The sequence below is a fragment of the Prionailurus bengalensis genome, chromosome D4 (assembly GCF_016509475.1).
Source record: "Prionailurus bengalensis isolate Pbe53 chromosome D4, Fcat_Pben_1.1_paternal_pri, whole genome shotgun sequence".
NCBI classification, from domain to species: Eukaryota; Metazoa; Chordata; class Mammalia; order Carnivora; family Felidae; genus Prionailurus; species Prionailurus bengalensis.
In genome coordinates, this window is record NC_057359.1 from 92,143,366 (window position 1) to 92,165,895 (window position 22,530).

Below are 22,530 nucleotides of genomic sequence, written 5' to 3' on the forward strand. Positions count from 1 at the left end.
ACAGTTGTGGTTGGAGACCGTTGAGAGACGGTTGAGTTCGTTGCCTGAAGAGAGTAAATACTTAAGCAGAAACCTCCCAGGAGTACAGAGCTTGTCGTTCTCCCCGAAGAGCCCCAGGGAGAGGAGGAGGCCAGGTGTCCCCCAGCACTGCCCGCCTGACCAGCGATGTCACACGGGAAGGCTCCAGGCAAGCCACAGTCGGCCTGGGCCGCTTCTGGCTCACCTAGGGTTGAAGTCTATATTGGCAGGAACTAAATTGAGGGGCAGGGAGGAAGCTGTGCAAGCCGGAGAGGTCGAGATGGGGCAGCGGGGTCCGGGTAGGTGCTGGCCACACGTGGATCTGGACACCGAGTGCACATTTTTCTCTCCCGTGTCCCCCTCCCCAGCACACACCCCCTCGGTCTGCGCCTACAGCGTAATACGGTGACCCAAGCAAAGCAAGGACTTAGTAAGGACACTTGAGATTTCTAGGGGCAGTTACGAGGGAAGTGAATCAGAATCACGAGAGAAGAGAGATGCCTGTGTGCGTACGCGCCTGTTTGGTGGGGGAGGTGTTGGCCGAGAATTAAAACGGTACGAACATTGGTGGTGGCCGGGGCTCAGGCCCTCCTGGCCCCGAGAATCCGTGATCCCGCATGCAGCCTCAGGAATCTGGCTGGTTGGCTTTGAATTTGGGCGGCACCGCTCGCAAACTGTGCCTCGGTTTCCCCATTTGTAAAAGAGGAGCCCTTCTTCGGAAAGGCAGCGGTGTGCGGGATGTGAGTGGCGGGGGGCCGGGCTCAGAGTGATCCTCGGCGAAGCGGGCTGAAACCCGTCAGGACTGGCGAGGCCCGGAACTGCCCACCCCCCGTCCGGGGGCCTCTCCTCTCTGGGCTGATGAGCTGGTGGCAGGATGGTCCCATGACGGAGCCGTGTTTGACCGGGAGTCTCCTCTCCTCTTCAGGGTGAGAAGGGTCCCCAAGGCCCAGCTGGCCGAGATGGCCTCCAGGGTCCCGTGGGGCTCCCCGGTCCGGCTGGCCCCGTGGGCCCCCCCGGAGAAGACGGAGACAAGGTAAGAAGAGTTGGGGCAAGTGCCCCTGCCCGCGGACGACCCGCGGCCCAGACTGCCGGTGCGGGGGGCACAGCGGCCCCCGCCCCCGCTCACTCGGCGTTGGTGCAGGATTTCAGAGAAGCTCCCAAATAGCGCGGTGACGAATGAGATCTCTGGAGTGCTCGGGGGGCTTTGAAACTGCTTTCCTCCCGTGCGGTTCTGCCGTTGCGGGGACGTTTGCTGCCAGCCTCCTGAGCGAGGAGAGATCCTCCCCGCTCCCCGGTGCGTCACGTCGGTGCTGAATGTGCGGAGCCCGACACGAGATTTTACTCGGTGTCTATTTTTAAGTGTAGTCGCTTGAATCATCAAGGCCCCCGTTCATTAAGAGTGTGCTTGATGATTCTACCGCTGTTACTTCCGGAGCTGATATTTCACCCCTCGTTTAATGAAGACGGTGGAATCTCGCTCTTTGGCCTGACTTTCCATTTGTGATAACTCGGGTGACGTTTCCGACTTCGTCACCTGTGCGCAGATGACTCCGCCTCTCAGTGCGGGGGACAGCTCCGTACGACAGGGACGCTGGGCACTTTCATAATCCCTCTGGAGCCCGGTAACCGACGTCTCTGTTCCTGCGTCGCTATGCCTCCCGATTTGACAAACAAAGTAAATATTTCCACCGCGATTCTCACCACGTTTTAAAATCCGCTAAAATCCTGTACCGTGTGAGATCGAGGCCGCGTCCCGTTCAGTATTGTATTAGAAGGGAAATCAATTAATCTGCGGAAATGTCTCTTCCTTGGAAAGTTATCTGCCCCCCCCCCCCCAGAGAGGAGATGATTCTTCATCTCTAGGAAAAAATAATTATGGGGAGCAGATAACATGCAGAGGGTTCGGGGCTAACAGATCTTCCTGGTCTTTCCGCAGGGAGAGATCGGGGAGCCTGGACAGAAGGGGAGCAAGGGGGACAAGGGCGAGCAGGTACGGGGACCCCGCGCTCCCTGCTGGCGTTTACGCCGTCCTCAACGCGGCAGCATCAGCAGCCCGGAGCAGGACACGGCTGCTGGAACCCGCGTGTGGGTGGCGTGCATGCACACGTGTGCACACGGGCGTGTGTGTCTGTGCGTGCACGTACGTATGTCCCTGAGTGAGTCCCTTGTGAACAGACAAGCGGGAGGCGTTCACGGGTTTTGGGAAGTAAGGCCAGTGGAGCGTTTGGTCCTCGAGGCTTTCGGCTCTGCAGGCCTGGGTCACGGCCGCCCTTCGGTGCTCAGGGCCACGGGCACCCTGACCGCTGCCTCTTTGTTTTGCCCCTTTTTCCTTTGCTCAGTCTGCTCAGGGGCCCTAGTGTCTTCTTGAAAAACAGTGTCACTCGGGGCCAGCTCCTTCCTGGTACGGGTGACACCTGTCCACTCTGCTGGGCGGCTGGGCCTCTTCAGGGGGGTCGGTGTCCCCAGGCGGTCAGTGACCGTGTGCCCGTGGGGGCCGCCGCCCGGGGCTGCTTCCCTTGCCTTCCTCTCTCCCTGGCTCCCTGGGCCGACAGTGGGCTGTGCCTGGGGGCGCACCGCCAGCCTCACGGTCTGGAGCTGGGTCCTGGCCCCGTGTGGGGGGCGGCGTGGCACCCATCCTGTGTTTAACGCAGGGCCTCCGGGGTGGGAGGCCAGATGATGCACGGCGGCCGCCAGCACCGCCCCTGCCGCCGGGCCAGCATCCTTCCACCGACGGCCACGCGTGGGGGCTGAGCTGACGGCCTCGGACCGCGGTCTCTGCCCCGACCGGCCCTCCCCGTCGGCCTCCGCTCTGGCCCCGGGAAAGCAGCCGTGTCTCTGTCCTTTCCCTCCAGGGTCCGCCTGGGCCCACCGGTCCTCAGGGCCCCATCGGACAGCCAGGCCCCTCCGTGAGTATCCGTGCTTAATCCCGAGCCCCTCGAGCCGGCGGGGTACCGGCAGCGGCTCCTCACCCCCGGCTCCATCATCCCCCCCCACCCCCGCAGGGAGCCGACGGCGAGCCGGGCCCTCGCGGCCAGCAGGGCCTTTTTGGGCAGAAAGGTGACGAAGGTCCAAGAGGATTTCCTGGGCCCCCCGGGCCAGTGGGGCTGCAGGTAACTAACCACAGGGTTTGTGCAAGGGCGGTGGTCTCCTTCTGAAGGGCCCTCATCTTTGCGGTGGCAGCCCCTCCCGTCCCCCTCCTCTCGTCTCCCCTCTCCCCTTCCTCCCCTCCCCCTCTCCCCTCCCCTCCCCTTCCCCTCCCCTCTCCCCTTCCTTCCCTACCCTGTCTCCCCTCCCCTAGTCCCTCCCCTCCCCCTCTCCCCTCCCCTCTCCCTCCCTCATCCCCCGCCCTCCCCTCCCCCACTCCTCCTCCCCTCCCTCCCCTCCCCCTTCCCTTTCCTTCCTGTCCCTTCTCCCCATCCTGGTCCTGATTCCCTCTCCCCTCTCCTCCTCCTTCCCCTCTCCTCTCCCCTCCCCCACCCCTCTCCTCCTGACATTTCAAGAATGGGGAATCTAAGACCAGGCTCTGTGGGCCTCCCGGGGCTTCCTCATTAATCGGAAACAACGCAAATCCCCGTGACCGCAGACGTGCCCGTATTTGCTCCTCCTGACCAGCGGTGTGGGTTGCAGAGATGGTGGAAATGATTGACCCACTGTAAGAACTGTAGGTGAAAAGAGTGCCTGGCAAACGTACGACTCAGGACTGATGGCTTTAAACGCCCGGGCGCGTCTTACCTCCGTGGATTCGCACGCACGCGCGCGCGCGCGTGGTCTCCTTCAGCTTTTGCAAAACCGGAATCACGCGGAGCGTGCGGAAAGTTTGAGCACAGCTCCTTGCGTCTCGCTTTACGTGTTGTGTTCGGGTTACTAAGCATTCTTCAGACGTGTCCCTTTTTGTTTATCTTGAAAACGTGATTTTTAGTCACTGCCAGCATATGGTGGCGACATAATTTATTCCGACATTTCCCTGCTGTTGGCTCATTAGGTTTTACTGTTTAATGGGACAGTGTGGCAAGCGCCTTGGTCCATAAATCTCCAAGTACTCTCTCACGATTTCCTCCGGCTAATTCCGAGACCTGGCATCACGGGGGCGGCCTCGCATTTGGCTATATACGCTCAGAAGCACATTCTGAGGCTCTTGGATGCTTGCTTGGCGCGGTGGTGGGGAGACCGTGAAGGGCTCGTGGGTATCGGGGTAGCATGACACCGACCTGCTAAGTTTCTGCCGTGTTCCTGTCCCCAGGGTCTGCCGGGACCTCCCGGAGAGAAGGGCGAGACTGGGGACGTGGGTCAGATGGTAAGCGTGACCAGGATGCGCCGGCCCGGCCGGGCGTGGCGGCTCCTTTCTGTTTCGGCCACAGTTTGCATTTTGTCTCTGCTCACTGGTTCTCCTTCCCCTAGGGACCCCCGGGCCCCCCCGGCCCCCGAGGACCCTCTGGAGCTCCAGGCGCTGACGGGCCACAAGGGCCTCCGGGTGGCATAGGCAATCCCGGTGCGGTGGGAGAGAAGGTGACTCACGCCCCTCGCTGTTCTGGCGACCGATGTGTGTGCGTGTGCGTGTGCGTGTGTGTGTCCAGCTGCGGATACAGGCGTGCGGGGCGCTGCTGGGTCGTTCCCGTCAGACGCACCTTGACACTTGGCAGACCTGTGCCGTGGAGCTGGGGGCTCCGACCCCTGTTCCCGGCGGCCGTTTGCAGAATTTCCGAGCGCTACAACCGGCAGGGAGGCCCAGCCCCCTCCCAGATCCGGCTCTGATGGGTCTTGTCCGTTCCTAGCAGTGCGGGCGGGTCCACGTTTACCGACCCTGCTTCACGGCCTGGGGTCCCCCTCATCCGATCGGATGAGTTGCAGGGCGTGGGCCCTGGGGATGCCTCCGTGAGCAGGGCGGGCTCTGTGTGTGCACTCGTGTGCGCGAGCAGGACTCCACACGGTGCCCGTGACCTTGCTCCGCTGCTAAAGCCCTTGCCCACTTCCTCAGGACAAAAGGGCCGAGGCCGACGTGCTCCTGCCCATTTGCAGTCCCTGGACACCATTTCCAGAACTTTCCGACATCAGCCCGTTAAATTGAAAGAAGTTCTCCGTCACTGCCCGTTTTTTTTTTTATTTAAAAATTTTTTTTTTCAACGTTTTTTATTTATTTTTGGGACAGAGAGAGACAGAGCATGAACGGGGGAGGGGCAGAGAGAGAGGGAGACACAGAATCGGAAACAGGCTCCAGGCTCCGAGCCATCAGCCCAGAGCCCGACGCGGGGCTCGAACTCACGGACCGCGAGATCGTGACCTGGCTGAAGTCGGACGCTTAACCGACTGCGCCACCCAGGCGCCCCTTCACTGCCCATTTTTTACGATACGAACCTTAACAGAGAAGCATCTCCTGCTAAAGCCCGCGAACTAATGATGCACTGCCTCCGCTCGGAGGCGTCTCCCTCCCAGCACGCCCACCTCCGCCCAGGGCGGCTGCACCCTCTGAGCCTGTGGTGCTGTGTATTCGCTGCCTGGGCCCGGCCCTTCCCCCCTGCGCTGTCCCCTGTCCCTCCCACTGCCTTCCCTTCGTCGTCCCCCAGAGCTCACCCGAGGCCGTCTGTGATGCCCAGCCTGCTCTGGTCCCCTCCCCTGTGTGAGCGGCACAGCCTGCGAGCACCAAGGTCAACACACGCCCTGACAGGGACGCGTCTGCCCTCCAACCCCACACACCGTCAGAGTGCGCTGGCCGCTCGCTCGCCCCGGGCCCCCACCTGCCCGACGGCAGTGAGGGTCTGCTAAGCGCTTGGAGCCGGGGCCCCTGTTCTCGGTGCCACCGTAACCGTGTCGCGTTTCCTCCTTAGGGTGAGCCTGGCGAAGCCGGAGAGCCTGGCCTGCCTGGAGAGGGGGGCCCTCCGGTGAGTGGGCTGGGGGCGCCCCGACCACGGGCCCCTGCCGGGTGGGAAGCTCACAGTCTGCCCCAGTTGTCCCGTCCACGCGACGGGAGCCGTGTTTCCCCTCACGCTTACCTCCGTGGGGTTACCGTACCAAGAGGGCGTGCGTGTGTGCGAGCCTGCCCGTGTGTGCGCGCGCGTGTGTGTGTGTGTGTGCGAAGACGTTGGCGGTGAACACCCGCGAGCGAAGGCCGTAAGTCCGTCCGCCATCTGCGGTGATCCAGACCTGCTCGTGGGCTGCCACAAACGTGGGGGCAGTTGTCCCCTCATCAGCCCAGACTGGAGTGTTCTGACCTTCGCAGGTCAGACGGGCGTTCTTTCCAGGACGGCCCGTGGGAGGCTCTCAGGCACAGAAGGCGGCTGGTGGACGGGGGTCTCCTGGCCTCTCGCTTCCGCCTCCACCTGCACACCGGGGAGTGGGCGGGTGTCCTGGGCGCCCGCAGCCCCTCCCACCTGGAAGCCAAAGGTCCCCTCCAGGGGCCCCAGAAAGCCGGTGGGCCCGTCAGGCCCACCTTGGAATGCCAGCGGGGCCAGGCCATCGCCGGGGGCCACCAAGGGCTGGGGAGCACGAGCAGTTTCGGGGACCCACTGGGCCCAGCGTGTCGCCCCCACCCCCACCCCGAGGGCACTCGCTTTCCCGTGCAAACAAGGGGGTTCGCCTGAGGCCAGCACGGCACTCCGCGAAACTGGGGCCGGCTCCGAGGGCACCGACGCTGGCCTTTCCCTCCAGGGACCCAAAGGAGAAAGGGGCGAGAAGGGCGAGTCGGGCCCTTCTGGTGCAGCTGGACCCCCTGGACCCAAAGGCCCTCCTGGGGACGACGGTCCCAAAGGCAGCCCCGTGAGTAACTCCGAGATGCCGGGGCGCCCCGAAGCTGGTGACCTCCGGGCCCGGGCCTTTCTCATTCTCTGCTGGCACACTAAAGCTCCCGACCACTATGGGTCTTGGGGTAACGTTTGTAAAGCGTAGAGGCTTTCGCACCAGCTGCTGGGCCGGAGATGTGGAGGTGAGGAAGAGGAGGGGTGGGGCGGGGGGGCTTGCGGGCCTCCTGTGCCCAGCCCGGGAAGCTTGCTAAATGGGCTGCAGGAGCAGCGGTCTACGCGGATGCCACCTTCCCGTGGCCTGTCCCACTTCGTCTCAGAAGGGACTTCTAGTAGCTTGTTCTAGAAGCCTGAAGGTCTGGGCCTGGTCTCAGCCTGGAGCCCCGGGAGCGGAGTCATGGGCACGGCGCCTGCCCTCCTCCGTGTGCCCCGAAAGCAGAGCGCTGAGCCTTCCTTGCCCGCGTGGGGTGGGGTGTGGCTGGGATGAGGTGGTCTCGTGGGAGCTTCCGGGCCGTGGGCGCAGTCCTGGTGTCACACAGAGGGCATTGCAGGGGCTGGGTGAGGCGGGGGTCCTGGGGATGCGGCGGCAGCCCCCCCGGTTGCTCGGGGCCCCGACGTGCCTCTCTGTCTGTTTCAGGGCCCTGTCGGCTTTCCTGGAGATCCTGGTCCCCCCGGAGAGCCTGGCCCCGCGGTAGGTGTTCAAGGCCACGGAGCCCCCACCCCCGCCAGCCCTCGCCCTGCCTTTGCCATCCGGGTTTTGCCTTCCCGGTTGTCTCCTGTGAATCCTCCTTGGGACCCGGTGCTCTCCCACGTGGCCTCCAGGCTGTGGTGCTTAGGAGTTCCCGCTTGGCCGCCCAGAGAGGGTTGGGTTCTCGGGAAGGGACTGGGGACACGGTGGGCATTGGCGTGTGACTCGGGAGACAGGAGGAACTTGCTTTTATCCCCTCAGGGTCAAGATGGCCCCCCTGGTGACAAAGGGGACGACGGTGAGGCTGGGCAAACGGTGAGTCCACTCGTGACCTCCAGGGACCCCGGCTACCTGGTGGAGGGTGTCGGGCGCTCTTGGGGTTTGCGACTTGCTCTGTTCCTTTCTGAGAAAAAGCCGAGCCCAGTTCCCTCGTAGGAGCCATTCTTCCCCGCGAGCTCCCTGCAGGGCCCTGGCGGAAGCTGGGGACAGCTGTACTGGTGATTTGTCACTTGTCACCGGGGAGCCCCTGCCCACCCCAAGCCCACCCGTGAATGTCAGGATGGCCTTATTTCTGCCTAATTGGTGCCTCTCCCCCAAAGGGCTCTGCCCGGGTCAGCCCCCTGGGCTGGGATCACCCTAGACTTGCCTCTTATCCCCGACACTGAGTTTCTGAAACATCGCTTCCAGCCACGTGTGCCCGGTTTGGAACCGACCCCAATGGGCCTCCCCTTCCTCGGGGACGGCCCCAGAGTCCTCACCGATTTCCCTCACCCCCACCCTGCACCAACGAGGCAGGTCTCTGCTGGGCACTTCGACCCTCGGGCACAGGCTGGCGTCGCCCGTGTGAGACGAGCAGCAACCAAAGCCCCGGAGATGCCCGAGTTCCCCTGCTCCCGGGGCTGGGACTCGGGGCCACCCTTGTCCTCCCCGTGCCTCGGGGTCCACTCCTGTCGCCGGGGATGTGGGCAGGGGGTGGTGTGGACGGACGCTGGGCATCCAGAGTAATTGCTACGCGGTGGGGAAGTGCTGGTTGAAAATGCAGCAGAACCGTGGCCGCGAGCCAGCGTTCCCGGTCCCGCTGCTGCTGGAACCCCGGTGCGGGATGACTTCACCTGGGACTTGTGGCAGCTCCAGAGGAAGAGGGAGGCAGCCTCGGGGCCGGCCGAGGACGGGGCGCACACGCCGAGAACCTCGTGCCAGGCGTCCGTCTGACCGACCCTGATTCCCAAATTCTGTGTTCTTTCTCTGACCCCAGGGATCCCCGGGCCCTACTGGTGAACCGGGACCGTCTGGGCCACCAGGAAAAAGGGTAAATAAATAATCCTGTACGTCGTCGCCCCGCCTGCGAGATTTCTGCATGAGGCCCGCCCCTCCCCTCCGCCCTTCCGCCCGGCCCCGCACCGCTAGGCGGCCCTCGCCGGGCACCTGCTTCCGGTTGAGGCGTGCTCTCCAGCCCCGTCGTGTCATCAAACCTCAGACCTGCTAGGTCGGTCGCCCCGTGCTTTGGGGGGAGGCCAAGTGCTGATGCCATCGGTGGTGCCCGTCGTGGGGGGAAAGACACCCACGAAGCCGGAGAGGGCCTCGCCCCCTGCGTCAGACCTCTCTCAAAAGTCAGAGTGGGCGAAACGGGCCTTTCTCTGCACATTGAAAACTTAGAGTCTGGGGGGTGCTGTGGTAGACTGGCCTGCCTGGCGTGTGAGCGGCAAAGGGGCCCCAGCACTGCGGGCTTCCAGAGGCCTCCCCAGACTGACCCAGAGGCCTTTTCCAGAACTGAGACCACTGGGACTCATTCCGGGGGCCTTATCCATACTGGCCAGCGGCCCGGGAGCCCCCCACCCCCACCCCCGCCCCCCGGCCCGTCTCCCTGCAGACACAGACCTCATGGCTCTGGCTTCTTCAGGCAGCTCCTCACACGCTGTTCCCTTGCTCTGTTCCAGGGCCCCCCCGGCCCCGCAGGCCCCGAAGGCAGACAGGGAGAGAAGGGAGCCAAGGTAATGTGCTTCTCTGCTCAGCCGTGACTGTCGAGCTTCCCAGAAGAGCCGCCTGCATGGCGGCCGAGTCGGGCGTGAAGTGGAGACGTGGGGACACAGGAAAGCCACAGAGGCAGCGGGGAGCTGGGGCCGGCTCAGAGGGAGGCCTGGCTCTCGCCGCAAAGCGGGAGGGAGACAGCTTGTGGTGCCCACAGGCCCGCAGGCCGTCCGCCCCTCCAGCCTAAGGAGAGGGCAGCTGGTGCTGGGGTACCCGGCCTGGTGCTTGACCCAGTGCCCACCGCGGGGCCGGGCAGAAGGCGGGGCGCCCAGAGCCCTCGAGGGGCCGCTCCCTGTGACTCTGATGGCCCTGTGGGCCTCCTGGAGCTTCCCTGTCGGTAACTGATGCAGGGATAGGAGCCCTCCAGGCCCAGGCCTGCCCAGGCAGTGGTGGCTGAGCCAGCCATGAAGGCAGGACCGGCTGGAATGGCCATGGTGGCCGAGATCGTTGGAGACTGGGAAGCCCAGACAACCGAGGAAATTAGGGGGGTGGAGAGTTGGTCAGGGTGGCTTCTGTAAAGAACTTGGGACAGCCCCAGATATCTGAGGGCATCTGGGGTCCTCTGGGCGGTGATTGTGGGCCAAGGTGGCCACAGCCTCAAGCATCTGTGTCCCTGCAGGGGGAAGCCGGCTTAGAAGGCCCTCCTGGGAAGACTGGCCCCATCGGCCCCCAGGGGGCCCCTGGGAAGCCTGGCCCCGATGGCCTGCGAGGGATCCCTGGCCCTGTGGTGAGCGAACGGGGGCCGGGGAGGGGCAGCGGCTGCCGGGTGGGGGCGTGGGCACAGGACGGGCCCTGTGGGGCTCACGCTGAGGGCCCGTTGCGTTTCAGGGTGAGCAAGGTCTCCCAGGCGCCCCAGGCCCCGACGGCCCCCCCGGCCCCATGGTGAGTGATGATCCTGAGGGGCTCCCCGGCAGGGATGGAGGGTGGGGTTGGGGAGGAGAGCTCTGATCCCTCCACCTGTTCCCCGCAGGGTCCCCCAGGACTCCCCGGCCTCAAAGGAGATTCTGGCCCTAAGGGGGAAAAGGTAAGACAGGACTCCGGTGCCTCTGAGGCTGTGACTTGGGGCCCCTCACGTCCGGGATTTCAAACTATCAGCCGCCTGTCCGTCCAGTGCCCGCTGCTGGCCGGAGACAGGTCCTGGAAGGCTGGGAACGTAACCAGTCTGTGCTGTATGGGGGACTCGGTCCCTGTCCTCGGTGGGAGACCGTGGCCGAAGGGTGCGCAGGGCCCGAGCAGTGTTCCCGCTGTGGATTCTGCAGCACAGCAAAACCTGCTCCTTTTCTCCAGCTGGGGGGTGATTTTTTTCTGCTCACACCGATTTATTGACAGGTAGAGAGCACACAAACCAAATAGTTCTTTCTTTTTACAAAAGTTTTTGTTAATGTTTATTTATTTGAGAGAGATGGACAGAGCACAAGTGGGGGAGGGGCAGAGAGAGAGGGAGACGTAGAATCCGAAGCAGCCTCCAGGATCCGGGCCGTCGGCACAGCCCCACGTGGGGCTCGAACCCGCGAACCGTGAAATCGTGACCCGAGCCGAAGTCGGACGCTCAACTGACTGAGCCCCCCAGGCGCCCCCCAGATAGTTCCTTCTAAAAAGGACTGGGGAGTCTGTTTCTTTTCTACTCCGTGCCTATCACCACTCAATCCCTAAAGTAAGGAAAACTGGAAGAGTCCTTCTAGAACTTTCCACAGGCTCCTACGACACGAACACACGTAAGCCTGTGTAGAGAGCGTCCCTTGTAGAGGAACATGAAAAATTGTCGTATCTATAACACCCTGTAACTTTTTCCCTTAAGTCCATAAATGTCTCTGTGCCCGTAACAAAAGGCATACACGGTGGCCGTAGAAAAACTGGGCAACGCACAGCAGACGCACAAAACAGCGTCACCCAGGAAACCGTGTTATCACCTTGGTCTGGGATCTGTGTCTCCCTCTCTCTTTAGACCATGATTTGACCGAAGGCCGACTGTGTCAGACCTGCTCGTCTGTCCCTTGAGCTGTCTTTGGGCCGGTTTCTACACCGGGAGGTGTTGGCCGGTGACTCCGTGGCTTCCCGTGGCCGGGACGTGCCACGTCCCGCCGGCTCACGTGGTTGGCAGGGAGGCGCGGCCACAGCGAGCGCCGCCTCATGCCTTTGTTTCCAAACAGGGTCATCCAGGCTTGATCGGACTCATCGGACCTCCGGGCGAACAGGGTGAAAAGGGCGACCGCGGTCTCCCCGGCCCCCAGGGCTCCTCCGGCCCTAAGGGCGAACAGGTGCGTGAGGTGGGGCCCCCCAGTGAGCATCCTCGCGGATGGTGAGAAGCGGCTTACGACCTGGCGCTCCGTGCCCAGCGGACCCGGGGCCGGTTAAAGCTGCGAGGACGTCCTCACGTCCGTCGCGTCTGGAGGGGAACAGCGGAGGGGACGCTGCCCTGGTGGCCCCAGAGGGGGCGTTGCTTCACCCCAGTCGAGGGCCTGTGACCCGGCTAACTGCCCCCAGGTCATTGGCAAGTCTCCACCACGTTTGCGAGACCCGCGGGCCGGGCTCCCCCCGACCCCGGATATGCACGCCTGGCCCTAGACTTCCCTGGGAACCACAGTAGTGATGGGCACTTGCACCCCCAGCAAACCTTAGCCAGAGAGATCCTCCCGGCCCCGCACCACTGAGCCCCGGGAGGGCAGGGCACAGGCGGACCCCGTGGCCGGGGAAGGGCGATGTGTGCGTGGCAGCAGGATAGGGGACGAGGCGGGCCTGCCGTGGCTGTGCGCTTCCCCGTGTGAGCGAGGGCTTCGTTCCGGGTATAACTCTCTGCTTCCCAAGGTGCTCACGCCCTTGGCTGCGCCCACCTTGGCCCCCGCCTGACCCGCAAGGGGGCAGCACTCGTGAGGCAGAGCCGCGGGGGCAGGGAATGAAGTGGGACCGCTGACGGCCGCCTGTGGCTGTAGGGTGGTGTCCTCCAGAGCCCCTGTTCCATCTGCACCGTCCTCCCCAAATGGGAGCTCTCCAGGGCGTGGTGACCAGTGACCTCGAGAATTAGGAGGGTGTCCAGGGTCTCCACCACCAGAGTCAGCCCTCACAGCAGACCGGTCTCTGCAGCGTCCCGGCCGGGGGGAGCCGGCTTGAGAATTTCTGGGATTCTGACAGCAGTGAGCTGCCCCGGTCCCTGTGTGGCAGAGGGGGAGGGGGAAGGGCGGACTCTCTCAGCCTCCCTCTGCCCTGGCGGGCGCTTACGCCCCAGGGGGAAGCTCATGTGGAGTCAGGGCTCCAGGTGAGCCTTGGGCGCCCTGCGGCTGCGGGGGTGCCGGAGGCTAAAACCAGCCGGGCTGGCCTGTGTGGACGGGGGTCTGGCTGCAAGCTCTGAGTGGGGAGGAACAAAGGGGAGGCACAAAGGGACCCCAGGACACTGACGTCCCCCGCCCCCCAGGGCCTGTGCTCACACCACGAGTGGAAATCAGCAACGGGGGGACCACTGGGTGTGGGGCTTGTGTATTTCAAGTCGAACGTTAGAAGGGGTGACGATACGAAGTCACCTCCCCGTGGCCCGAAGATGCCAGAGTCTGGCCGGGCCCCGGGCAGCCGGGCGGGCGTGACGGGCAACCTCCCGGCACGTGTTCGGGCCCCTTGCGGGCCGTGTCCGCTGGAGGAGAGACCGTGAGAGCTGAGGAACTCGGCTTCCAGCAGGTGAGTGTGTCTGTGACCTCCCTTGCGTGATGGCCTGTGTTTTCTGCTCCTTTTCAGGGCATCACTGGTCCTTCCGGCCCGATCGGCCCTCCGGGCCCTCCTGGCTTGCCGGTGTGTATCTGGGAGGGGTGGGTGGTCCCTGGTCGTTCTGGGGGGAGCAGGGAGGCGGGTGAGCCTGGGCCTGGGCCTCAGTATGTGGCGGGACGGTCACAGGACAGTCAGGAGACCCGGGGTTGGGTCCCACTGCCGAGTGGACGTTGGGCCCAGGGTGGATTTGCCCATATCTCCACATCAGGGCCGTGAGCCACACAGCGAGGTGGGGTCTCTGGGCCTCGGGTCCAGGTAGGGGAGGCGGGCATTTGAGGGAACGTGGTTGTTCCACCACACACATCTGCGGTGGGGGGGGGGGGAGGGGGGTGAGGACAGTGTCCCCATCAGCGTGAGCAGGACTGCTCGGCCCGGACAAGGGGTGGGGGGCTATCCATAGGGCACCCCCGATTCCCAGGGCACCCTGCACGCCAGGGTCCTCCCCCACGGCCTCCAGCCTCCGCTTGCCCCTTGGGTCCGTGTGGCCCAAGGTGGCCCCGTGGATCTGACGCTGGCCCTGCTCTCCCTCTAACTCTGGCTGCCTGAATGTGTGCTGTCTCAGCTGGGGTGGGGGCGGGGTGACCACGTCAGACAGGCCCCTCGGCCTCCCAGCGGGTGAGCGCCAGCCTGCCCCCCAGACAAGCCAGTACAAGCTCAGGCTCCTAGGAGAGGGACTGGGGCGCAGGGGAGGGGGAGAAGGCCCAGCCCGGCCTGAGCGGGGCTGTGGGTCGAGGTGGGTGCCTGGAGGTGAAGGGGTGCCCGCTCCCTGACGCTCCGTCCCCCGCTCTCTGCAGGGTCCTCCTGGGCCAAAAGGTGCTAAGGGCTCCTCGGTAAGTGGCTTGCACCCCGAATGGGCCCCCTCTGCCCGGGGGAGGAGGGGCGTGCATCCCCCTGGATGACCGCTTTGGGCCGCCTTCGCCCCCTCGACCCCTGATGGCTTGGTCTTCATGCTCCTCTCCCAGAGCTGAAGGTCCTGAGCACGTCCGCAGCCTGGCTCGCTGCAGACAGAGGCATTCGGGCCGTCGCTCCCCACCTCAGCAGGACGGTGCGCCTAAGGTCCCGTCTCGGGGCGTCAGGCTCTTACAGCCGGGACTGTGGACAGGAGGGTCTCTGCCGTCCTCCCCCCGGCACGCTAGACTTTGTCCCTTGCTGTCTCCATGCAGGTTTCTGGAGATCATCCAGAGCACGAGGTGGGGTTAAGTCACATCCTGGTTCTCTTTCCTTTTTCCCAGGGTCCCACTGGCCCGAAGGGTGAGGCAGGCCACCCAGGACCCCCCGGGCCGCCGGTGAGTCCCCTTCGAACACTTGAAAGTGGGGTGGGGGCTCTCCTGACGCGGAGGCGGTCGTGGGGGCGTCTGTGGGTGCTGTTCGCTGTCCAGGACTTGGTGGACGGGGTCCAGTTGCCTCTCTCTGGGAGGCCTGGTTGGGCAGAGGGGGAGAGAGTGCACACGTGCGTGTGTGCGTGTGTGCGTGCGCATCCGTGTGCGTGCGACAGCGGGCGGCACCACACGAGGCCGCCGGGTGATGGGTAGAGGCCCTGACGAGCCAGATTGTGGGGCGCGCCCCCCCGGGTCACCCCGTGTTGGCAACACAGCCTCTCGATTCCTGTGTCTGTCCTCGGCTGGGGCGCCCACACGGCCCCCGGGAGGGCTCCTCCCACAGGTGTTAGTGTGGTCCCACCGTGTGCAGCCCCAGGCTGGGCTGCAGAGGCGAGGGCAGAGCCGGTCGCTCGGGGTCCAGCCGAGGCTGGGAGGAGGCAGGCGGGTGCGCACGGGAGGCCTGGCGGCCGGGAGGGGTGTGCCACGCTCCGGAGCAGGAAAGAGGGAGCAGAAGCCCCCCGAGGTGGCCCGGGGTCTGCGGCCGGGACGCGGAGCCCGGTCCCCCCCCCCCTCGGCCCCCCGGCCCTGCTCCCGCTAGAGCCCCTTGGTCCTCTCTGCACACAGGGTCCCCCCGGCGAGGTCATCCAGCCCCTGCCGATCCAGGCATCCAGGACCCGGCGGAACATCGACGCCAGCCAGCTGCTGGACGACGGGGCCGGCGAGAGCTACGCGGACTACGCGGACGGCATGGAGGAGATCTTCGGCTCCCTCAACTCCTTGAAGTTAGAGATTGAGCAGATGAAGCGGCCCCTGGGCACGCAGCAGAACCCCGCACGCACCTGCAAGGACCTGCAGCTCTGCCATCCCGACTTCCCGGACGGTAGGGGCGCACGGGGGCCGGGACGGGGCAGCCCGCGCGGTGGGAAGGACAGGCCTCGGGACCCCCATCCGTGCGTCAGCTGCGGGCCTGACGGAGGCGGCGTGGGACGCGCCCCGGGAAAGGGGGGCCGGGGAAGCAGGGCCGGGCTCCGAGGTGGCCCGGGGCCCGCTTCCAGTCCCGCCTCAGCCACCGTCTCGTGCGTCACCTGTCACCCTGAGCCTCGGCTGCCCCGTCCGTGAAGTGGGGACAGAAGCGCGTGCCCTACCAGAGGCAGAGACGGTGTGCCGTGTGCTCAGCACGCCTGAAGTCAGGGCTGCCACGGGGGTCACGTCCCCTCCCCGTGCCGTTGGACGCGTCCTAGTGTCAGGATCCGGGCGCTGCGTGGGGAAGCAGCCTGCGAGACCCGGACTCTCCGGACTGTTCCGGAAACGCATCACCCCTCCCGGGCTCACGGCCCTAGGCCACACGCAGCCCACGGCCCCGTTAGCCGGCCGGCTGCTGCCCCTCTGGGAGGTGTGAGCGCTTCTCCCCCGAGGTCCCCGGTCCCCGGCCTCTCTGACCCCAAGAGCGTGAACCTCCAAGCCCACCTGGAGCATCTCTGTACTCCCGTCCGCCTGCCGCGGGGGCCGTTCGCCAGCGCTGACGGGCCCTGGGCTTCACCCTCCTGCCCGGTTCTTGGTGGCGGGTCCGTCGTGCCTCCATGTGGCTGCAGCACGGGAGGCAGAGCGCGAGCACACAGACCCGGGGAAGGCCCGCCCTGGCGGCCTGTGGGCCGGGCCGTGGGTTTTGAACGGCTGAGCCGACAGGGTGCGGATGCTTCTGGAACCACGCAGGGAGCAGCTCACGAACCCACCTCCCCGTCTGCCGTCCAGGTGAATACTGGGTAGATCCTAACCAAGGCTGCTCCAGAGACTCCTTCAAAGTTTACTGCAATTTCACGGCCGGAGGGGCGACGTGCGTCTTCCCCGACAAGAAGTCCGAGGGGGTAAGTGCCTGCCTCCCCGACTGCCTTCCTGTCACCGCACGGCCGGGCTGACGGCTCCGGCGGTTTCCAGGTGAAGGTTTCTCCCCCGGAAAGTAGACCAGAGCCACGGGACACGGTGGGCACAGCCTCGTGCCATGGCAGGGCGGAAGAGGGTAGCTCCCGGGCATTTCGCCCCCCTCCCCCGGGCTGGGATTTCAACCACTGGTCGCTCCAAGCCTTCCTCAGATGACCCTGTGGTTCTGACCCCAGGCCGACCTGAGGCCCTTGGCGGGGGGGGGACTTTGGGGGCAAGTACGAAGTCACCCGGACACGTCTCTTAGAGGCTGGCGTCTGCCTCAGTTCTTAGTAGGAGCTTCCTCCTGGGCACCTGCTCCTGTCTGTCCCGAGGGCAGCGTGTCTCTCTGAAGTCTGTTGGGTGCAGGGTGTCGGCGGGCGGGGTTCTGGTTCACGGAGACCGCGTGGGCCATCAACATCAGCCGTCGCCTCCGTGCCGGGAGTTTGTGTGTGTGCACGGGTGTGTGGGGTGGACGCGGGCTCCTTTCCGCCTTGGTGCGGGACAGGTAAGGTGAGCGAGGTCTCTCGCTGAAAGATGGCACAGAGCCCTCTGCGTGGGGCCTGCGTGGGGCCTGCGTGGGGCCTGCGCAGACCTCCACGGCGCCCCTCAGGCGGCCAGCCGTGCAGACAGTCGAGGCTCCGATGCAGGAGAGCTGGGCAGCCTGAGGCCTGCAGCTCTTTACTGGCCACAGCGCCGAGAAGCAGATCCCCTGGGAGAGAGCAGCGGCAGGGCCCCCTTATCTCTAAATCTTGCTGAAACTGGGGGGCCCCAGCACCCCTGGACAGAAGGCCCGGCTCACAGGGACAGGAGCTCCACCCTGACAGGCACGATTTGGGGACCCCTGTTTTGTTTTTTAAATTTTTTTAGTGTTTATTTTTGAGAGAGAAAGCCAGAGCATGCGCGGGGGAGGGTCAGAGAGAGGGAGACACAGAGTCCAAAACAGGCTCCAGGCTCCGAGCCGTCAGCACAGAGCCCGACGCGGGGCTCGAACCCACGGACCGCGAGATCATGACCTGAGCCGCCCCTATCTTATACACACTCTCCCCAACCTGAAATTTGAAATCCCTTTATGCCCAGCGACAGACGCCCTGAGGTTCAAAAAGACAACGCAAGCCGCAGGACCCTCCCGTTTGGCAGAGGCCCAGGAGGAAATTCGGGTGGAAAAGATGCTGGTTCTCATCCTTTCTGTGGCTCTTTCCCCGCCACGCGGCCTCGCCTCTGGAGAACCAGCAGATACCCCTGGGGGCCCGAGCTGGCGTCGTAGCTGGGCGGACAGCGGGCCGGGGGTGCTGAGTGACCCCCACTGCTCTGCCCTCTTCCTCGGACTGAGCCTCATGCAAATCGGGACCCTCGGCCTTCCGGCCCCTCCCCGTCAGGCAGCGGGAGGGCGGGGGGTTAAGGCAGAAGGAGTGCCCACCCGCACCTGCCATCTGCTTCCCAGAGGAGGCCAGGTGCCCGTTCGGAAATGCACAGGAGGGGGCACTGGGGTGCCTCTTCCTCCCCGAGGCCCCTTCCCCTCCCCGGTACGAGGCCAGCCCAGAGGGGAAGCCCGGGGGGACAGGACAGGGAGTCAGGCTTCCTCTTCCCCTGCTGTGCACAGCAGACTGTGGGGCCTGGGTCCCGTGGGCCCTCCCGCTGGGCTCCCCGGCTCTGTGCCTGCAGCCAGCGGCTCCCCGTTCCTGCTCCCGGAGCCAGGGGCGGGCGTCCTCCCCGAGGAGGGGTCGCACGCATGCATTCGTGCACTGAGTGTGCACTGGGTACGAGCCCGCTCTGTGCTGGGCCCCACCTTGGGAACAGCGCCTCGGCCTTGCGCTGAGCACATGCCAGCTGGGGGCCCTCCTCTGCCACCGGGTTGGCTCCACGCCGCGTCTTCAGGGAGGCACCGCCCACTGCACGTACACGCACACACACACACACACATACACGCACACCACATGCATCAACCACCTACACGGCTCACCCCCAGCTGGCCCAGCCCTGGCAGCACCCCTGCCCACCCCGTCCCCAGGCAGAGCCGCGGATCACATGGCGGGGTGGCCGAGTGTGCTCCCCTTGGCCCATCAGCAGATGCTGACCGTCACTGTCATGACTGCCTTCATCTCGGCCCCCGGGAATCCGTTCGGTCGTCCGGACCCTGACCCCGCGGCCCCACCAGGCACTTGGGAAGTGCCAGGCCCCGCGCTGGCGGCTGGGTGTGCACAAACGGAGAGGATACCGAGGCCCCCGCTCTCCCCTTGTCCCCGCCGTGGCCCCCGGGCTGTCCCCGGGCGAGCAGAACCCCCTTGGCCACGTGGGGCGCGGCGCAGGGGCGCGCCGCGGGCGGGAGGAGGTGTGTCTGCAGGCGGGGCAGGCTCCTAGTAACCCTGTCGTTCTGTTTCTCTCCCTCCCCACCTCCCCGCTCGATGTTTAGGCCAGGATCACTTCTTGGCCCAAAGAAAACCCGGGTTCCTGGTTCAGTGAATTCAAGCGCGGTAAACTGGTAAGGCGGCCTCCGACTTGCGCGTGGTTGTCCTTCAAACGCGTCCGTTTCGTATCTTACAGAGTAAAATGGCCCGCTGGCCCAAAGAGCAGCCTTCTACCTGGTATAGTCAGTACAAGCGAGGGTCCCTGGTAAGTGGCCGCCGGGGCGCTGCCTGCTCGCGGCACAGCCTGGCTCGCGGCTCTGCATGGCACTGACGGCCGCCGTGCGCCACCCCTGCTCGAGCCCCTCCAGCCAAGCTGCTCCGCGACACGCGACAGCCAGACCCAGCCTGGGCGCCCGCCATCCCCGACGAGGGGTCGTTCGGCCTGGGGGCAGGCGGGCGGGTTTCCAGTCGGTCTAGGACAGGAGGTTGGTGCACGGGCCGCCCAGAGCCACAGCCGGGCGCCGCTAGGAGTTGGGACCAGAGACCCCAGGAGCCGGAGGGGTTTATAGAGCGCTGCGTCCGAGCGGGCAGGCCAGACGAGGCGAGTCCTGGGCCGCTGACCCACTGAGTTCTCTTCGGGACACGGGCCCCTGCGGCTGCCGGGCCAGGGGCCGTCCTGATGGCCCACCCGGCCACGGGCGTCTTTGCGCATCCCGCACGACTAGGCTAGTCCCTGCTTTAACTCCCGGGGAGCCAGTCCCAGTGACCTTTCCCAGAGATGGAAGGGCATGGAATACCCTGAAGGAAGCCAGTGATGTTCCGTCACCGGCACAGAGACCGAGGGCCGGTCTGGGCTCCTTTACGTGCGGCCAGCGGCCAGCATGTTTCTCTGACCGTCCCAGGGCTTTGATCGGACCCCTTTCTGGAATACAGTGCACAGAGTCCAGTGCCCTCCCTCTAGCAGGCGAAGGGGCCGAGGGCCCAGGACGTGGGTGCGTAGCAGGGGTCCAATCTCGCTCCCAGCCTTCACGTCCTCAGACCTGGTTGTCCCCTCTCCACGCGCCCCCGGAGAGGGTCCTTCCCCTCCCGGGAGCCATGTCGTGGGAGCTCCGTGGCTCCCCACCTGGCCGTCCGCCATCCGTGCCGGCACCACGGCCCTGCCCACGGGCGCAGAAGCCACGTCCCCCAAGGACTCACAGAGCGGTGGCTTCCCGCTGGCCTTTGCCCCGTCTCCGCCCTCGGGGCCCTTCGTCCTTACGCCCTGCGGCACTCCACAGCTAACAGCATTGCATGCTGCCCACGTCCTGGATTTCCAAGCCACTCTCTGCAGACACTCCGAAGGCTCGCGCTCGCCTCGCCACGTCTGCGGAGACCTCTTTAATCTCCCTGCGTGGACGGCGGGCCCCCCACCTGCTTCTCCACCCCTGTTGTGCTCGCCTCAGAAAGAGCAGCCAGCTCACAGAAGGACCCGCCTCGTGGCCCCGCGCCCTCTCCCCTCTCTCAGAACACCGTCTCCCGCCACCCACCCCGGTAGCCGGCCTCCTGCCTCCGGCCCGTCTCACACACTTTAGACCGAGGTGGGACCCAGCGGAAGCACCTGCTTATTTGGGCTTACCCGCTGAGGCACTGCCAGCTGCCCGTGACCGTCCTGGCGGACCTCGAAGCGGGGCCCTTCCTAAAGGAATAGCCTCTCTCTCTGGACGGGCTGCCCGGGACCCAGCCCGTGGAGATAACCCCGAGGAGCCCCTTTCCCACTGGGAGGTGGGGACTCGCGGCGGGATTCGGCCGTCCCGCCGCCCCGCTCAGCCCTGGGGGCTTCGGGTCCTTCTGTGTCCCGCGCTGCTCGCTGGCCTGTCCCTGTGCATGTCTGCTTCCTCCAGTCAGTCAAGCTTTCCTCCCAGAAGGAGCACCCGATGGCCCGGACTGCCGGTTGGTATTCGGTCTTCCTCCTCAGGGTCCGACCGTGAGGTGTCCGGTCGCCGCGTGCAGAGCCGGAGCTGGCGGGAAGGGGCCGCGTCGCCGGCCAGGCCCCCCGCCTCCGTGCTCGCTGGTTGCGCGTGTGTGGATATAAGCGAGTGGGCCTTATTTTCCTTCGCGTGTTCAGCCGGCTCTTCCGGGGCCAGCCTCAGACCCCGAAGCCTGGCTGGAGCGGGACGAGGCTCGTCTGGGGCGGTGGGGGGTGGGGGTGTGTGTCAGGGCGACGCCCACGTCCCCTGGCCGCGTCCCGCTGTTCAGAAAGCTGGAATCTGCTCGGGATGCGGAAACCGAGGCTCGCCTCTCGGGACGCCCCGTGCCTGCCCCGCCGAGCCCGGTAGCCCTGTTTGGGGTAACCAGCTGGTGACGCTGGAGAGAGTCCCTGAGAGCTGACACGTTGTCTTTCCCTGACGCCGTGCCCGGGGCTTGCTGTCAGAGAGAGGCTCTTCTTGGGAGGCTCACGTCCCCAGGGTGTCCCGACTGCCCCCTCGAAGTGTGGGCAACACTGAGCCCCGCCCCAGGCCGCAGGAAGGCGTGCTCTGCTTTCCCCTGGATTCTGAGCCCCGGGCGAGGTGGAAATGGCCTTTCCCGAGTGCCATCCTGTGGCTCCCCTGTGCCTCCAGGAGGACGCCCGGTCGCCCTAGCCCTCGAGCACCCCGTGCCTCACTCCCCACTGGCCCAAGTTGCCCCTGAGGCCCCCTGCTCTCTCTGTCTGCAGTTCTCACGGCTTCATGGCCAGGGCCTAGTACGTGATAGGTGCCCAGCGAAAGGTTTTCATTTATTACCATGATCTCGTGAGCACCTTCCTTTGGCCGGTCCCCAGGCACAGTGACTGGACTGTGGGCCATGTCTCTGCCCTCGGGGTGCTCTCAGTCCGGGGCGGGCTGCGGCCACGCACCGGGAGCCTGTGACACGGGGTCCAGCGCTGGCATGGAGGGCCTTCCAGCCCAGTAAGGAAAAGAGACAGCGAGCTAGGCTAAGGTGGGGAAGGGCACCTGACCTGGGCAGGCTTCCTGGAGGAGGAGGAACATGAACTGAGCCCTGGAGGAGTAGGGACCCGCCAGGCCAGGAGGAGTGGGAGGGCTGTGTGGGTGTCTGGAAGAAATGAGGTGTGTCGAGCTCTGTTCCAGGGAGCCCCCCGGGAGCCGGTGCGCCCTGGCCTCGGGGGGCGGGGGCCCGGGAGTGTGGCCCGTTTCCGGGGCGCTGCCCTCGGCGTGGCTCTCACTCTGGAGGAGACGGCACGTGGACAGAGGCGGGCCGTGCAGGAGGCCGTGTCCCCCCGCTGCTGAGCGCCCTCCCTGTCTCCCCCCCCCCCCCAGCTCTCCTACGTGGACGCCGAGGGCAACCCCGTGGGTGTGGTCCAGATGACCTTCCTGCGCCTCCTGAGTGCCTCCGCCAACCAGAACATCACCTACAACTGCTACCAGTCGGTCGCCTGGCAGGACGCGGCCACGGGCAGCTACGACAAGGCCATGCGCTTCCTGGGCTCCAACGACGAGGAGATGTCCTACGACAACAGCCCCTACATCCGCGCCCTGGTGGATGGCTGTGCTGTGAGTGTCACACGCGGCTGGCCCGGGGGGCGGGGTGTCACCCCCCAGGCCTCTGGTGTTCGTCCTTCAGTCCACGCCAGGTCGGTCACCGGGCGCCTCCGGGGCCGGCCCTGCGCGGCGTGCAGGGGGCGGCGAGGGCGCCCGACCCGGGAGAGCTGAGCCCTGACATGGGAGGCCGGGGAGCCGGGTCCGTGGCCCCAT

At 65.5% G+C, this 22,530-nt stretch overlaps 1 protein-coding gene across 2 annotated transcripts in view; it reads left to right on the forward strand.

Annotated features, from left to right (window-relative positions):
• The window catches only part of COL5A1 (collagen type V alpha 1 chain), a 149,402-nt gene that overhangs the window by 119,941 nt on the left and 6,931 nt on the right, over window positions 1-22,530 (forward strand). The window contains exons 43-65 of one of the 2 annotated variants that reach the window (XM_043565112.1): window positions 944-1,051; window positions 1,955-2,008; window positions 2,871-2,924; window positions 3,021-3,128; window positions 4,259-4,312; window positions 4,417-4,524; window positions 5,841-5,894; window positions 6,661-6,768; window positions 7,387-7,440; window positions 7,699-7,752; window positions 8,693-8,746; window positions 9,375-9,428; window positions 10,085-10,192; window positions 10,294-10,347; window positions 10,436-10,489; window positions 11,616-11,723; window positions 13,189-13,242; window positions 14,013-14,048; window positions 14,451-14,504; window positions 15,162-15,417; window positions 16,290-16,402; window positions 18,868-18,936; window positions 22,096-22,329. In XM_043565112.1, the coding sequence (XP_043421047.1) occupies window positions 944-1,051; window positions 1,955-2,008; window positions 2,871-2,924; window positions 3,021-3,128; window positions 4,259-4,312; window positions 4,417-4,524; window positions 5,841-5,894; window positions 6,661-6,768; window positions 7,387-7,440; window positions 7,699-7,752; window positions 8,693-8,746; window positions 9,375-9,428; window positions 10,085-10,192; window positions 10,294-10,347; window positions 10,436-10,489; window positions 11,616-11,723; window positions 13,189-13,242; window positions 14,013-14,048; window positions 14,451-14,504; window positions 15,162-15,417; window positions 16,290-16,402; window positions 18,868-18,936; window positions 22,096-22,329 (2,004 nt within the window). Of the gene's footprint in view, window positions 1-943; window positions 1,052-1,954; window positions 2,009-2,870; window positions 2,925-3,020; window positions 3,129-4,258; window positions 4,313-4,416; window positions 4,525-5,840; window positions 5,895-6,660; window positions 6,769-7,386; window positions 7,441-7,698; window positions 7,753-8,692; window positions 8,747-9,374; window positions 9,429-10,084; window positions 10,193-10,293; window positions 10,348-10,435; window positions 10,490-11,615; window positions 11,724-13,188; window positions 13,243-14,012; window positions 14,049-14,450; window positions 14,505-15,161; window positions 15,418-16,289; window positions 16,403-18,867; window positions 18,937-18,998; window positions 19,068-22,095; window positions 22,330-22,530 lie in introns of both variants that reach the window. The other variant, XM_043565113.1, reaches the window with a different exon arrangement.